A 17,485-nucleotide genomic window follows, 5' to 3' on the forward strand; every position below is an offset into this window, starting at 1 on the left:
TACTTTAAAAAGGCTGTTCTTTGTAATAAAAGTGTGTGGGAAGGGAGAAACTGTGCGTTTATAATGCCTCAACAAAATACTGTCATCTGCACATATACCTGTACTTTCTTATTTTGAGCCAGAGAGCTTGATCACAGCAGGTGCCTCCCTGCCAACAAGAGTGACACAGATCCTTACTGAAGCATAAACACAAGTATTTTATGAATGTACAGTATATATGTATGTACCGGTATGTATGTATGTATGTATGCCTGTATGTATTTATTTGTTGATAAAATAAGATAAGATAAACAGTTTATTTGTCTCACAATGGAGAAATTCCCAATTTGCAGCAGCAAAATTATTTCCAAATAGATCTAGAGATACTATTACAAATTGAGTTCCAAAATGGCACTAATGACACTGTACTCTGTTTCAAGACTTTTTTCCCCCTGCATCTAAAAATATTTTGCGCCGGTTTGAAGGTACTCAGTTGAAAAAAAAAATCGCAAGTTGAGAACTACTAGCAAGCATGCGTTGTCTCTGATTCGGAACAAAATTCATTACCTCAAGAGTCTGAAATTTCTCGACAGCGAGAGTGTGACAACAGAAACAATCTTAAAATTGTATTTTAGTATGTTCAAGTCTGTTTAAATACCGGTAAATTACGAAGGGAACAATATCTCCTTTAGGTGGCAGTGCAGCTTGAAAAGTGGCCCCGCCCACCAATCGTTGTTGACGAAGAAGACAAACAAGGACTCAGGAATCAGCTGACAAAAAGTAGCCCGTGTAAAATAAACCATCAAAAGAGGTACAGTGTTTCCCGAAAAAACAGCAAATAGTCACAATGTTTGCACGTGGTCTCCTCTGAATTAGAAGTTCTAGGGAATCATGCTTCTGTACGGTTACTTGGCAAGTGTCCGTGCCGAGTCGAGTCTTAAGTAGCTGACATTAGCTGCTATCTTCTAACTGCGCGAGCGGACAGTTTAGCTGGATAAACAACGTAGCTAAAGCTAGCTGGTTAGCTAACTTTGAAGCGTTGAAAGCAAAGCTCGGTCGTCGTTTCACGCCGCTTGCAGCAAACCTGTTCTTTCTCGCGTCACGCATTAAATAACCGCTTTAACGTGAATTTCGTTTTTACTTTGTATACATAAAGATACAGAGTCGAGCCAGGGCTAATCCCCATTTATTTGTTGCGTCAAGTCCTACCACAACAAAATCTAGTTAAAACATGTTCTACTGTATATAGAATCGATTAGATATACAGCTCAAGGTCCATGTACTAGTACGATCTGGGTCTTCACTAGGAAGACAATTTAGTGCACTAGCGGAACAAGTTTCTTTTCCCACAACTACTTCCCCGACTGTATGAGATTTCGACAGACTAGTAGGACACCGTTGGTATCCTTGTAAGAGTTACTAGTTACTAGTGAGGCAAAAGTGTTCACTAGTTGACAACTGGACGCTACTACTATTACTACTACTACTACTGAAACACTAGATATTGACTAGAATTCTATGTCTCACAAGTAGTAATAGTAGCACACAGAGCTGAACTACTACTGTTTTGCCTCACTAGTAACATGTAAGGTGGCCTATTAGTAATCTAGTGTGCACCTACATGTGATAAATACATACTAGTACATGGACCTTATGCTCGTTGGCAGGGCTGTCAAAGCCACTATCATGGATGTAACTGATGTGTTCGTGATTGATTGAAAATATGAAAGGTCTTTTAGATTTCTTGTGACGGCACACACCACCATATTCTAGGTCGCCTTGTCCAATGCATGGGTGTTTTAACAAGTTCAATCTCTAGCATGACAGAAAAGTACAAAAAAAATAGGGTTGATCAGGTTAATATTTGAAATAAATGCGATTGAAGTTACTGATTTTAGCTTGCTTCACCTATAACACCGGGTGGTAAAAGTACTCTTACAGTTACTTGTAGAGTACTTTTACACGGCTGGAACAAGAAGCTATACAAAAAAAACAACAACAAATGGTAAAAATAATAATAATAATAACAATAAGGTATTCCTTTACATTTAAAAAAAATCGAATCTTTACAAAGTCAGTTGTAAAAACCTCTGCAGTGCCTCCTCTGAACGACCAAAATGTCACAATCCTTATGCTGTTCCACCAGCGGACTGTTGGTGGTCTCAACTGGTGTCTCAACCTGTGGTCATATTCCCCAAGGAGGAAGAGAAGAGCCATTCTCCCTTCCTTCTCATTGGCATTCAAGAGATCCAGAATTTTCAATCCTTCTCATTTCACAGTCAGTCTCCATGAACAAAACTTAATCAAAGTCTTGCGGACTGCAAAAGTGAAAAGTAATCAGAAATCTAAGCGCAAGTACAAATACCTTAAAAATCTATTTAAGTAGAGTTAAAAACGACTCTGTACTTCCCCCATTAGTGATATATTGTATATTTATTAGCTGTTTTGTTGTTCTCAGGTATGGTTGAAGTGTGTGAAGTGCCCTGATTAACTGTGAGGTCTGAGTGAACACAGCCGCCAAGATGCCTGTGGTGTCCACCGGTGCCAAGGACCTCTATTTGTGCACATCGCTCGGTGACCTCAATAAAAAAACTGAAGTTAAGCAAGACAAGATAAGCACAAAAAAGTATGTGTTGATAATTTATGTACAGCTGATACAGCTTAACAAATTGACAATATTCAAACACAATGTTACTTTGCTGCAGCTATGTTCAGAGTGCCTGCAAAATCTTCCAGGCGGCAGAGGAGAGTCGTCTGGACAGAGATGAGGAGAGAGCTTATGTGCTTTACATGAAGTATCTAACAGTATATAAAATTGTCAAGGCAAGACCAGACTTCAAGCAGCAGTCGGTATGGTGACGCCCCAACCCTCCCCCACAATGTTTTGTTTTTTTTAAACAAATGTGTTTCATATACACACAAAAAGTTAGGGATATTTGGCTTCCGGGTGAAATTTCAGGATGCTCCGAAAATGCATTCCAACATTTACAGGTGAACTTTATGTGGCCTTTCTCTAAGCTTTTGAATGCACATGTCGAACTGTTAAATGTTTCAGTACTTTTTGCACAAGTTGCTGTTCTCTAACTTAAGATCTTAACTGCAAAATTCACAACAGGTGTTTGATTCTTGAATCGACCAATAAATGTCCTGGTTGGATCATGAAACCAAGATGACACCTAATAATAGATCAACAGTACCTTGGCATTGTGATGCTTCAAACAGGATGTCCTCAGACGGAAGTGGCCACTGAGCTTCTTGTGTAACAGAATGTTATCAGCAGGTTCCAACAGAGATACCGAGAGACTGGAAGAGTCACAGAAAGATGTAGAAGTGGACGTCCTTTGTCCATATCCCATGCTGAGGACCACTTTATTGTGAACAATGCCCAGAGAAACCGGATGATGAATGCCACTCAACTCCAGGCACGTTTAAGGGATATGAGAGGCACCCAAGTGTCTCGTCAGACCATTGAAACTGTTCACATCAGCGTGGTCTGCATGCCAGAGCATCCGCAAGCGTACCTGACTACATCACCAGGAACAGGTGTTGCATGGGCCAGGGAGCATTTACGGTTTCCATGAATTTCACCCAAAAGCCAAATAACCCTATTTTTCTTTTTGTGAGCAATGTATGATACGTATTCATTGGAGAAAAGTTGTAAAACACATTTGTAATGACTCCAATGTCTGCAGGAGTACCTGACCATGCTTGGGCCAAACAATGTGAAGAAAGCCATCGAAGAAGCCGAGATACTCGCTGAAAGCCTCAAACTCAGGTCAGAACGTTATTGGGAATGTTAAGTGGAAATATATTCTTTAAAAAAAAAAAGATCTCATTTAAACTGTGAACATTTTGAAAGGTATGAGGAAGTTGAGGTAAGGAAAAATCTGGAAGAGAAGGACAGAGAAGAAGAGAAAAAAAGGGCGCAGGAAATGGAGACGGAGAAAGATGACAATCAAAGCTCTCCCAAATCCTCAACGGTAAACAAGGACAGTAATAAGGTATAGCACTTCTCGACTGTTTTATGCGATAGAAGTTTAAATTAGATTGATAGAAGAACTCTTCTTTCCGAGAGTAATGTCAAAGAATAGTTGTAACAGATTTTAAATATACATTTGAATTGCTAACATGAGGCCAGTGCTGTCTCCAATAATGTGTTTGTGTAGTTGGTAGGGTGTAAAAAGCACTAAATCACACTGAGTGCTATGTGGCTAAGAGAGTGGTACGTTCACTACTAATTTTGATTTTAATCTGTTCTGTGACTGCATTCCCACTCTAAATTGTAAATGATTGGCAGGATGCTTTACTAAATCCAATTTCATATAATATACCAATGCTATTGAATTCATTCTGAGGTTTACGGTTGCATCTCGTAGTTACTGAGTTGTCTCACTTGAAATAGGACATTTACACACTTTTCCCATTTATTTCTTTTTGACTATGTCAGGTAAAAGGAGAAGTGAACGACATGAAGAATACCTCTTCAAAAAGTAAGCCGGGGACAAAAATGCTTCACAAAATGTTAGATACAGTAGACATGGTCTATCCTATGGCATGTGGTAATTCGGGATTGTCTGCATTCTTTATGCTGCGTGTCACTTAAATAACTTGACCTGATTGCAGCTGCGGTGGTGGGTGGAATCACAGCCGAGAAACTTTACCACATGATGGAAGACCAAATGATTACTACAATTGTCATGGATGCTCGAAGCCAGAGAGACTTTGTTGAGTCTCACATTCAGGTCCCATCTCAGGCCTGCATCAGCATACCCGAAGATGCCATCCGTCCAGGGTATGATACAAGAGGAATACATCACCTAATTGTAGTGAAAGTCCTGTCATAAACTAGTGTGGCCGCATAGAATATAATATTGTCAAGAACATTTTTGAGTTGACATCCCCTTTTACGGGACATCAATTATTTGTAGAATTTCACGATTCCTAGCAGGAGTTGGTCCCTGTCCCTTGCAAAGTGGGGGTTCCTCTGTATGTCCAGTCCAAAAAAATGTGACGTGATTTTTTTTTTTTGCCCCTTCAATAACTGCCTTATGTTTTCTCCCCCCACTTTTCAATGTTTTGATGTGAATCATCAATACTGGACTGTTTTGATTTTTTTTAGAATCACTGTGAATGAAATTGAAGAAAATCTCCCTGAGGAGTCGAAAGAGCAGTGGAAAAGGAGGGGATCCGTGGACTATTTAGTCCTGTTGGACTGGTTTAACTCCGTGACTGATCTGACCATGGGCATGACATTGCAGAGCCTCAAAGATGCTCTCTACAAGGTAATTATGTTCATGACTTTGGATGTAAAGGAATATACAATGTGACCTGGGATTCTGGTTAAGGTAAATCATTCTAAGAAAAAAGCTCTTTAAAATAGGTATTAAGCAGATGTTTTGTTCTCATGTGCTGTCCGAGGCAGAGTGTCCGCCGCCGCCTCCATTAATTTCTGAAAAGCAACAATTTACATTCCTTGTACTGCCTGCTCTGGGTTCTGTATTTTTGGGGGGACGCTTGGATAAAATCTGGAGTTTCTGAACGGTCTGAGTGAAGCAGTGCGCTGAGAGCAGATTTTCAAATGCATCCAAACTTATGTTAATGGTCTTGTTTTTTGTAAAACAAATTCCTCCAAAGGGAAAAAAATATAATAATATATTTTTTTGTCTGGTCCAACTTAGAAGGAAAAACAATTGCAAGAAACCCCGCAAAATAGCTAGGTAAAACTGCAAAAGACGAGGTTATGATCACAAAGGAAAACCCATGATAGTGAAGCCGTAATCAACGAACTGCAACGTCGCGAGGGAACACTTGTATTTACTAATTTACTCATAAATAATTTGGATACTCCACAGTGGGACAGTATGACCATCTTGCGCAGTGAGCCACTGGTGCTGGAGGGGGGCTATGAGAGCTGGTTGCTATATTACCCAATGTACACAACCAATGCAAAAGTCCGCTCCCCTCGGCACAACATCAACAGTGGGAATGCCTCCGTGTCTCAGTGTGAGTATCATCGCTTACACTACACTATGCGCAAAAAGCTAGCGATTTTTGGGCTTATGGTTGAAATTTCAGGATCAACCTAAAATGACCTATACAGGTGAATTTAATTTGACCTTCTCCAAACATTTTATTGCACATGTCAAACTGTTCACCATTTTAGTTTGGTTTTAGTCACTGACCATAACATTAGGTACCCCTACGCTGCCTGTTAAGATTCATTTTTAGAGCTGCATTAAAAAAATGCTGCCTTTACCGAGCTAATAATGTTTAGGTCTTTGTAGTTTCGTATGTTTTGCTGTTGTACCTCATAAAATGACTAGTGAGTCTAGTTTAAATATTTGTAGTAAATGTGTGTTCATGGAGTTTGATTCTATGGTGTATTAATTTGTATTTTTCTCCAGTAAACCTAAGTTACCCATCCCTCACGGAAATAAAACCTTCAGCACCACCTCAGCCAGAACCTGAGATTCAACCCGAGTCTGTAGAACCCTCTGCTCCCCCACTCATGAATGGAGTTGCTCCAACTGAACCCCGGCCGGCCACGCCACCCGTGAGCACAGAGAGAATGACAGACACCGTTGATGCTCTTTTCTCGAAGCTGGAAGTGAGTAAGAAAGGACCAGTGATAGACACGTCCAACCATCCCTCTTCCTCATCTAAGGCCCTCCCACAGGTATGACTCAACTGTAGACTGATCATCTTGAAGTATCAGGAAACTGCAACGGAACTTGATTGTCCTACCTCCTACGCTCCTTCTTTCTTTTTACCCTTTGTACTGTCCTGTCTCAGTTTGACCGCACCAAGAAGCCACCCAGCCGCCTCTCAGACGAGCCTAAAGCGAGCCTAAATGGACCAGACCAAGAATCCAGCAAGAACACTCCATATGTCCCCGACCGCTCAGCCAAACCAGCCTTCGCCACTACTTTGTCCGAAGAAGAACAAAGTCAGATACACTTGGAGGCAGTGGCGTCGATGGAGAAAGCCAGGCAAGAAAAGGAGAAACGCATTCAAGAGTGTTTGCTAGAAGAGGACAGGCGGAGGAAGGAGCTGAAAGAAAGGCAAGTAAAGGAACAGAGTGATAAGAAAAAGAAGGACGAAGAGGACAAAGGACATCAAGACAAAAAAAGACTAGAGAGACAGAAGGCAGAGGAAGAGGAAGACAAAGAGAACCATGGCTGCAAGGGAAGAGAACAGATCCCTGAAGCACCCTCAAAGAGTATGTCTCTCGACTCGCCTGCCCCTAATCTTATCATCAGCGAAGTAAAGGTAGGTTGTCCACATCAATGACGCTCAGACCATTGCTTCTGCTGAAAGTGAAAATGGAATGTGAAACTGTTGCCTTGAAATTGGATGTTGAGATTTGTTTTGTAGAGTTGAAATTTAGGGGCAACTAAAAGGTGTCGCCCAACCCCATAATCAACTGATTACACTTCATTAAATTTGTGCATTTTGCGTATTCACAAGTCACCTCTAGAACTTTGGTCACCCGCATTACTTTACTCAAAGAAAAAATGAGCGCATCTTAAGTCTACAGAACTAATGGTGGCTATTTGGTTTTCTAAATAGCCACCTTATTCCACTAGAATTACTCTCATCTATTTAAAGTTTAGTCAGTACAGTATATGTATTCCACAGAGGGAGCCACTGACAAGAGCTCGAAGTGAGGAAATGGGAAGGAGTGTCCCTGGTCTGCCAGTTGGTTGGATGAAGGTACCTCACTTTTGAATACATGACACTATGACAGACCAAAACCTGAAATATGTATACCGGTACATGTATCGCATTTATGAATCCCTGTTTCATGTCCAAAGGTTTACCCTTTGTAATGTCAACCTTCTCCTAGTTCCTTGACACTGTGACTGGAACCTTCCGATATTACCATTCCCCAACCAACCGTGTCCACCTATACCCGCCTGAGGTGACTGTTCCAACGGCACCAGCAGTGGAGCAGAAACGGCCGCAACCAGTAGTCCCACCTTCCAATGTAAAGAAAGAGCAGGAGCGGGAACAGTCCAAATTAAAACGCTCCTACTCATCCCCAGACATCAGCCAGGACCTAAGAGAGGAGGCCCAGAAGAAGAGCTCTGCCCCAGTGGCTGCTCCTACAATACCCACCTTCAATAGAGAAACCAAGTAAGGCACTCGGATGTTTACTGATACTCCAGAACAAAAGATAATCCCGGTCATGTGGGTACATGTTTGGTTGGTAGGTTACATGGCAAAAACACAAACTGGAGTGTGTGATATCTCTGAAAGCTGTCAATCCAGCTTACCCAATGATAACTTGTGGAAAGCTCTTCAACACCCCTTACAATGTTGAATACAGCATTTTTTTTGGGGGGGGGGGGGGGGGTCAAAATCCTTTGAATAAATGAAACACCTTCGGGTGAATTATGGCCTTAAGGAGCAGAATTCATGGCACGAAGCAAATGTTTAATATTCAACTTCTAATGGAAGGTGTCCCAAAAAGGTAACTCTCTCTATTTCATTTTAGGTGTCAATCAGAGATTAGAGCAGCGTTGCTAAATTGCTGCCTGGCAACAAGTTTTTCTGTCCTCAACTGCACTTCAAGGACTGTTTGAATTATGGCCATCACACTGTTCCAACATGTGGTATGATTCCGGGTGCCCGCAGCAAGTTTTTCGAAACAGGACGTGTGCTTCACTAACCACAAACCACTGATGAAAACACTGAAATTCCAAAGCACATCCTTATACAAAAAGCCTCTTCAAGGGGAAGATTATGATGCTCTATAGCTAAAAATTGATACAAGTGCATCTTTTTTTACACTCATGAACATCAGCTGAATTGAGCATTTGTGAACCCTGAGTTCCGGTGCATCCCTTCTGATAAGTTTCGCTGGCTTTGCACAAAAGCTTGCATTAGAAGTTGCGTGTGTTCATCAGCGGTGGTTTTAACAAGCCTTAATGTTGCCTGGTTTATTCAGAACAGATCATAATCGTGTAAATTGTTGGAACAGTGTGATAGCCATTACGCTTCTGAAATTAAAGTAGAATGCAACACAAATGATTTTATACCAACTCCTTAATTGTAACATTTGTCAGGAATTAACTTCTTTTCAACTAAAACTAATTATGTTGCCTGGAAAATAAAATGATTTAAAAAAAAAATAATTGAAAAATACCAAATAAAAATAAATAACAAACAGGCCTTTGTTATTCCAATAACATTTACTACAAAAAGCTGGAACTCACTATGTAAGTCCCCTGGAAATAGGCATTTAAACGTGAACAAAACACTTGTCTACCCAGGGAAACAATTTGTATCGCTCACATGCATAATATACATTTTACTGACGGCTCCACGAAATGACTGTAAATGTTAACTTGTCATCTTGGCAATTAAATTATTGACTCTTTTCACATACCCCCCTGCAATGTGCTCCCATCTCGCCGGATCGGAAACACCACCCTGAGCTGTCAAAAGCTGATGGCCTCATGTCTGTCCGAGAGAAAGCTGAGAACAGAATTGAGAAAAGGACGTGACTTTTGGGATGCCTTGTAAAATGTTCTAGTTTCCAAATTTGTGGTAATAAGTTTCCCCCCTCTTTTTTGTTCTTTCATCAGACCTCCCAGTGTTAAAGTGTATTCTAAAGTGGAGCTTGCACGACCTTCAGCAGCCAAAATCCGCAATTTGAATCCAGCTTTTGGAGGCATGGGTGCGAGTTTGACTGGCCTTCGCAATCTTGGCAACACTTGCTACATGAATTCCATCTTGCAGTGTCTGTGCAACACACCCGCCATGGCAGAGTACTTCAACAATAATTACTACCTGGAAGATATCAACAGGTGTGTGGTTCAAGTTCACTCTGTGGAGAAACATTACATCTACAGACACTTCAACAGTTTCTACTCTTCAACATTTTAGACCGTCGCCGAAACATATTTGTTCAAATGAAGAGTTTAGATCCAGAGACAACTAAATCCGTTCTCTATTCTTTCGTCTTTGGATTGACAAAAGGAATGCCTCTTCTCTTGTCCTCTGGGCAGGAGCAACATTCTTGGCCATAAAGGGGAAGTGGCGGAGGAATTTGGCGTGATCATGAAGGCGCTGTGGGCCGGGCTGTACAGGTGTATCAGTCCACGAGACTTTAAGATCACCATCGGAAAGATCAATGATCAATTTGCTGGCTATGACCAGCAGGACTCCCAAGAGTTGCTGCTCTTTCTCATGGACGGCCTCCATGAGGACCTCAATAAGGTAACATGCACACTCGATACAGAGCAAGCACGGGGACTCCAGCTTTCAGCAAAAATTCTGTCATGCAGACTGACATTTTTGAAAACATTACATGTATTTTTTTTCTTTTTTTTTTCACTGGGTTTCATTTTGATGGCAAATTAGAGAGTAAGTAAATTGTATGTGTGTGTGAGTGGATGTGTACCTGTTGCTCTCGTAACATCTGTCTGGTCTGATGCTCATCGGAACGTCTGTGCATGTCGACCCGAGACTTCATTGCTTGCATCAGCTGATCTCCTTTATCAGTTTCATGTGCATTTACATGTGGGGGCGACAGATGTACTGTACATATTGTGGTTCTTAAACTTTGTAACAAGTGTTACTCAAAATAATACGTGGCTCTCCATGTGCCACTGTCATGACCAACAATAAAACACACTAGCATACTTGACATAAGTGTTAGAAATGAGACACGGGTTTTGTTATTGTTATTGTATTGTATGTTATTGTATTGTTATTCAGTATATTCAATTTTATGATGCACCTTAACATGTGCAGTTTAAACTTTAACACAACATGAAAATAAAGAAACTCTGCTTGAATAATGATTGCAATAAATGTATTGATCTTAAAAGTTAAATACAGTCTTTCCTTGCCAAATTACAGCTCACTGTGGTCTCACTGCAGCGCACTTAAAAAAAAAAAAATCATACATACCTAGTTTTACATTGTGCATTATTTGTGGGATGTTGTGCTGATCAATTTTCCTCATAGACTTAATGTTACTGCAAACTTATGTGACAGTAAGCCTGAACCAGGATGACTGAGTTGCATAAAAGGCAGACTGTTCAAAGTTTGGAAGCTTACCATACTTAGTGTCCAGTGCAGAGTATAACAGACTTGCACAACTGCATGGTTACGTAAACATCATTTGCTAATTTAACATAGCCGACTGTACAACTAAACTCTACTTAAGGTCGACAGTGATTCTTTTGATTACCACTAGTGGTGTCGCCACACTTTTAGAACCACTGTTTAGAAAATTCTTTGGTGCACCATAGGACATACCATGCCCAATGGTTCCACCGAAGGCAAGTATGCGCACCTCTTGCCTCTTTCAAAGGTTGCGTCACATCGATGAATTGCATAATAGGTGATGTGCATTCCTCATGACATGTTTTCCGTCTCATCAAATCTTTCTGTATGATGTTCAGACATGTCTGCTATTCGGTGGGGGGCAGTTCCACTCCACAAAGTGTAAGCAACATTTCCACCAAGTGGTACAGTTGTGTTTAGCTCCGATTGGTGTATCCTGATCAGACTTTTGTTTTACTCATCAGCGGAAGTAGGCAGGATTGCAAAAGTTCAGCTACATAGCAGAGGTAATAAATGCATTAAAAGTCAGCATCATGCTGACATGATTGTAAGCAAACAAAGTTTAGCATGTCCTCTTTTTGAAATGCATGGTATTTTTTTAAAATTATTTTTCCTCATCTCGTTCCATTTATGCATTCCATTGCAGCACATCAAATATTTTGTTTTCTACCCGGCCAGTCAATTGACCCAACCCAGTAAGGATGCTGTTAAGTGGGACAGTAAGACATCAGAAATCAAATATGTTCTGACCTTTTCCTATGGAAAATGTGTACGACTGTACTGTATATCAAAAAGAACCAAACTGTACTGCTTGGAGGAAATTGCTTTTTGAACCACATTCAATATGTTCCCTTACATGTTACCATGTTACCATGGCTGCATGCAAATGAATCTGGGACTTTAAATAGGAGTAAAATACAAGTGTGCCTCTCAAGTATGTTTTAAGTTTTATCATTAATCCGTATTCAGCTTTTGAACTTTGCATATGTAAATTTGAGTTGGAGCAGTGTGTGGATAATGCAGTGCTTTGCTTCATGTTCGTTGCCGTGTTTACTCATGCCAGTTGTGTTTCCGTCTGTGTTGTCAGGCGGATAACAGAAAACGTTACAAAGAAGAGGAAAACGACCACCTGGATGATCAGATGGCGGCAGACCAGGCCTGGGGCAAACACAAGCTGCTGAATGAGTCCATCATTGTGGCACTCTTCCAGGGCCAGTTCAAGTCCACCGTGCAGTGTCAGACATGCCACCGTAAGTCTCGAACTTTTGAGACCTTCATGTACCTGTCGCTGCCTCTGGCTTCCACCAGCAAGTGCTCACTTCAGGTCAGTAACATCTAACATTTGTTTGAGGCAACGCGACAGTGCGGCCAATATGCTCACAAGTGCTCCCATTTTTTTTTTTTCAATGTATGCTGGTAAAAATTTGATCCGGTCGCACAGAACGAGTGCATGTTTTAATGCTGGTACCGGTACATACAGAGAAGGCAGAACACACGTCAGGTTAAAACCTTCCTGTATAAATTAAATAAATATCCAAGCCTGTATGTGTACTTTGCCGCGTTGATCTAACGTAACTAGCCCTGTTTGCTCTATAACGGAGGGCTTGCATTAACTTCGGCGCTCATGACCCGCTCTGCATTATGGTAGTGGAGACTGCGCCCTTATCTACTTTCAGTGGTACATGTGGAACTATATGTTAGGTACCAGGACTATTGTAAAACACAAATATGTATATGGCCGGTAGGGTCTCCCAATTATCAAGTGATCGCTAGTCTAAAATGAATGAATGTATGTGTTGTGGCTTGATCACTTGGATCAATCGTGTCATAAAACTGACAGATCCTTGTGATTGAATATTTGTATTATCATTGATAATGCACTCAACTTTAGTGATTCAAACAGATAGGATCATAATGGAAAAATACCATTCAACGTTGACACCTCTCATGTTCAGTCTGACATTTCAAACTCAAACAGAAAAAAAGTCCCACTATGCAGGTAACGTTAATTGCTCCAAATGTCTAAATAATGTGGGCTATCAATCTATAAAATCTGATATACATGTAGAACAACGATGGGGGTGAAATCACATTGCTATTTTACTTAATTACAATCACTGGACCATCGAGTCATTTACTGTATGTAGTAATACCTAATCAAATCACTTGGCTTCCATCCTTCAGTTTGGTTGGGATGTCAAACGTTAAATATTTAATGAGATGTTCTACTCCCCAGAGGCTAAATAATAAACAGCAAATATTTTGGTGCCCTGATAAGTCCTAAATATATATAAAAATAACAATGTGTTAAAAAAAAAAGTTAAATGTTTTTCGCGTTCATTCATCCATCCATCTCTTTTCCAAGCCACGTATCCTCACAAGGGTCGCGGGCGAGCTGGAGCTTGTCCCAGTTCTTGAAAGCATTCGAATTCGTATATCTTATAGTATTTTGTTGAAACCATATATTTATTTAAATTATTTATCTGTCAGACCTCTTCTCACTGCTTTTGACTGGTAGTGGTACTCACTCACTTTCTGCCACCTCGAAGTAAGCTGGCGCCTACACTGTTTACACACGTTAGGTTAAAACCTTCCTGTATAAATTGACGTGTCTTAAGGAAAGGAATATGTGCTCAAAAGTGGAACATCTGCTCTGCATCCCAGGATTGTCTGAGGCTGTTCTCCAAGGAGGAGAGGCTGACGGATAACAACAAGGTCTTCTGCAGACACTGCAAATCTCACAGAGATTCCACCAAGAAACTGGAGATCTGGAAGGTCCCTCCAATTCTTTTGGTGCACCTGAAGCGGTCCGTCATGACATGTGCATCGGTTTGCTGCGAATTACACGACATTGACTTACTTTTTCTTTGCATTACTCCTCATTGGTGCAGCTTCTCCTATGAGGGCAGATGGAAACAGAAGCTGCAGACATCTGTCGACTTCCCTCTAGACGCTCTGGACCTGACCCAGTATGTCATTGGACCTAAGCAGAACCTGAAGAGATATAATCTTTTTGGAGTATCTGTGAGTAGAGCTCAGATGAATAGCTACACCCAGGTGTCACGCAATCAATCAATGCAATCGTCGAATTGATGATACCAATGGGTGTTGATCTTTTTACCCGAAGTACTATGCCAAAAAATACTTACGTCTTCCAGTACCATATCTTTTCAAAAATGTTTTATTATATGAAAAGCAGTACTACTGTTCGACTGTATGAAACTTTATAAAAACATACTTAAATAACAAACTGTTTTTCAGTCAGTGTGCATAGTGCTGAAATAGGATTTGCCCCTTCCTGATTTGTGTTCTTTGCATATGTATCACATGCAAAGGTTTCAGTTCATCAAACCAATTTTAATGTCACACAGACTACCCAAGGAAAAAAAAATGCACCATCTATATGCCAAATGGGCGGCCCGGTAGTCCAGTGGTTAGCTCGTCGGCTTCACAGTGCAGAGGTACCGGGTTCGATTCCAGCTCCGGCCTCCCTGTGTGGAGTTTGCATGTTCTCCCCGGCCTGCGTGGGTTTTCTCCGGGTGCTTCGGTTTCCTCCCACATTCCAAAAACATGCATGGCAGGTTGATTGGACGCTCTAAATTGTCCCTAGGTGTGAGTGTGGGCGTGAATGGTTGTTCGTCTCTGTGTGCCCTGCGATTGGCTGGCAACCGATTCAGGGTGTCCCCCGCCTACTGCCCGAAGACGGCTGGGATAGGCTCCAGCACCCCCCGCGACCCTAGTGAGGATCAAGCGGTTCGGAAAATGGATGGATGGATATATGCCAAATTAATTTTTTATGGCACAGAAAAAAAATTCCCAAACTACCTGTCCCTATGTGAAAAAGTAATTGACCCCCCTTGTTAAATCACAAAGTAACTGTGACTAACGACAGTTTTGGGAAAGCTGAGTTCAATTTCATAGGCAGCACCCGAGCACCACATTTGTTGAATCAAGAAATCCCGTGAATAGAATCTGTCAGACAAAGCGGAGCAGGCTACAAGATCTCAAGAAACAAATGCCACGTCCGAAGAAATTCAAGAAGGAATTTGGTAAAAAAGTTATTTCCGGTCTGGAAAAGGTTACAATGCTATTTCCAAGACCCGGGGGCTTCACCACAGAGGGTAAACAATATGAGGACCTTTATTTGGGCACCTGTGAGCTAACTAATCATGTAGTATTGCTAACGCTTGGCTTGAATTTATTCGTGTGTGTGTGTGTGTGTTTACTTTTATTTTCTAGAACCACTATGGAGGTTTGGACGGTGGCCATTACACTGCCTACTGTAAGAATGCCTTCAAACAGCGTTGGTACAAGTTTGACGATCATGAGGTTTCTGATATCTCCACCTCCTCCGTCAAATCTTCTGCCGCCTACATTTTGTTTTACTCCACCCTGTGATGGAGCCGCGAGACCTGAAGAAGAACACTTAAAAAGGTTGTCTTCCCCCCCCCCCCCCTTTTTCTTCTACAAAGTGGCAGTTGTGGCCACCTGATGGAGGAACGCATGTGTCCATCCTAGAGCTCATAGCTGAAGGATGCCACTAGAGAACTGTGCAGCACAGGCACGCCGTGCAATGCTTCAGCCACTAGAGGACCCTATAGCTGTGAAAACATGCCGGCTGCCCATATTTCTGATCATCTATTCTAGAGACCATGAGAGATGCCGATTTAAGACCACCCTGCGCTGTTTTCATTGTAGGGCAGGCAGCTGCTTTGATACTCCTTACTCATCACTCGAGTGTGTAAACAGCAGGTTCGCACTTACATAGCTTGTACGTATTCAACAAAGCGGATGTTGCACTTGTCCAAATGTAAATATTGAAGATGTTGTGTGACCAATTTTTGTTGGATCTTGCACCGCGGTCGTTGCATTAGGGGTTGTAGTTGTCACTTTCTGATGTTTAACACGACCGGCAAAGGGGACCTCTCATGCTTTTTTTCCTCCCCATCTTCCCCATCATACACTTACAAGAAAAGGTATGTGAACCCTTTAGAATTATGCTGTTGCAGAATGTCATTTTAGGCTACTGGAAGAGGAAATTACAAGGTCTGTCAAGAAAGTTCCAGGACCGGTGACACACAAGCTTCAAAACCAAACTAGAACTGATGTAAAGCCGATACACTCCTGTTCAGATGCCAGGTTTTGGACTGCAAAAAAATTAGAACAAAATAGAACCATTAGAGTAGTGTGGCTTATAATTTTTCACCTTGATTTTTTTTTTTTTTTTCAAAAACAGCTTTTTGAGAGGGGAAGTAAAAAGAAACAATTGAAATCACGTGGTTGCACAAGGTGGTCGTCATCAAAAGAACACCGTACCTAAGACCATAAAGTATGGTGGTGGCGTCTGTGTTTTGGAGCTGATTTTCTTCACCTGGAAATGTGACCTTAGATGAGGTGGTGGGAATTTTCAACATTACTAAATAGCAGTCACTGTTAGGACAAAAACTTGGCTTCTGCTAGAAAGCAAAACAATTGTCAGGAAAGCCCTACTGCATCATCTGAATTTTATTTGGGGTTAATCAGAGACCATTTAAATGTTGGCCAGTATGTGCTGACTGGAGGCTGCTCACAATGCCCAAAGCATCTGACAATTCCTTTCCAAGTAAACCACCACGCTGGGGTAACCTCCCTAATCTCTTGAACTGGTTTAGTGATAATCATTTTTTTTCTTTTTCTTTTGGGTCTCCCACGTCCTCTTCCCCAAGCTGGGCTGTCATGCAGCGCTTCATTGTGAAAATGGAACGGGGGAAAATGTAGTTTGGGCATAAAATTCTTTTACAGTATTGTGACACCAGTCTTGGAATTTGTCTGACACGCCTAGTGCTTCAGAACTTTTAACATTCTTTTCCAGCAGTACACTAATGGGTTTCCACAATGTGGCAGCACAAGATAAATAGCGATCATTTCTCAACTGTGAATCATGCAAATATACACTCGTGGCCTCCCAGAATAGCTTGCTATGAGCGTAATAGGTCCTCTTTAATGTGATGGAAAAGACTGAGTATTCACACTTGTGTAGTATTGAAGAATAGATGGGAACTGTGATGGTTGCCTGTTCATATTAAGCATATTGTTGCTCTTCCACTGTATGCAATCAAAAGGATGCTTATCCATCCACATAGCTTATCCATGAATACTCAACGTTGAATGCTTTAAATTGGCACAGATTCAGAAACCTCTTCTGATTGATGCGGCCTTCTCCACCCCGATAACATTACTTGTGTGAAAGCTATTTGCCATTAAATATTACTGTCTGCATTATAACATCCATTTAGATGACACAGTCCTGGTATTATTGGTTGATATGATGTTTGTTTGTTTTTAAAGGTCACATTTGTAGATTGTGAAATTTAACACTCGTTTTTCATTAATTCTACCTTTAGTCCAGACCTGATTTGACTCCAAAGATGAAAATTTGCATTATTCC

General features: G+C 41.2%; 1 protein-coding gene across 2 annotated transcripts; it reads left to right on the forward strand.

The window, feature by feature from the left end:
* Positions 1–699: 699 nt before the first annotated feature.
* Positions 700–17,328, forward strand: usp8 (ubiquitin specific peptidase 8). Of its 2 annotated transcripts, none has more exons than XM_086106759.1 (19): positions 700–790; positions 2,438–2,605; positions 2,685–2,829; positions 3,672–3,754; positions 3,839–3,980; positions 4,427–4,469; positions 4,603–4,771; positions 5,099–5,261; positions 5,832–5,982; positions 6,384–6,655; positions 6,772–7,248; positions 7,618–7,692; positions 7,826–8,115; positions 9,570–9,791; positions 9,993–10,203; positions 12,146–12,382; positions 13,723–13,865; positions 13,950–14,082; positions 15,298–17,328. In XM_086106759.1, the coding sequence occupies exons 2-19, from the start codon at positions 2,502–2,504 to the stop codon at positions 15,454–15,456; spliced, it is 3,219 nt and encodes a 1,072-aa protein (XP_085962885.1). In that variant the 5' UTR covers positions 700–790; positions 2,438–2,501; the 3' UTR covers positions 15,457–17,328. The 2 variants fall into 2 exon arrangements, with proteins under 2 accessions (XP_085962885.1, XP_085962883.1); XM_086106757.1 differs by having other exon boundaries at positions 13,950–14,027.
* Positions 17,329–17,485: the final 157 nt, after the last annotated feature.

Source organism: Hippocampus guttulatus, chromosome 3 (assembly GCF_054856545.1).
Source record: "Hippocampus guttulatus isolate MCC_2025c chromosome 3, RoL_Hgut_1.0, whole genome shotgun sequence".
Taxonomy (NCBI): domain Eukaryota; kingdom Metazoa; phylum Chordata; class Actinopteri; order Syngnathiformes; family Syngnathidae; genus Hippocampus; species Hippocampus guttulatus.

Coding starts and splice junctions, on each gene's coding strand:
- usp8 (XM_086106757.1), top strand. CDS start 2,502: ATGCCTGTGGTGTCCACCGGTGCCAAGGACCTCTATTTGTGCACATCG. Junction 2,606..2,684: donor GACAAGATAAGCACAAAAAA/GTATGTGTTGAT, acceptor ACTTTGCTGCAG/CTATGTTCAGAGTGCCTGCA. Junction 4,772..5,098: donor GAAGATGCCATCCGTCCAGG/GTATGATACAAG, acceptor GATTTTTTTTAG/AATCACTGTGAATGAAATTG.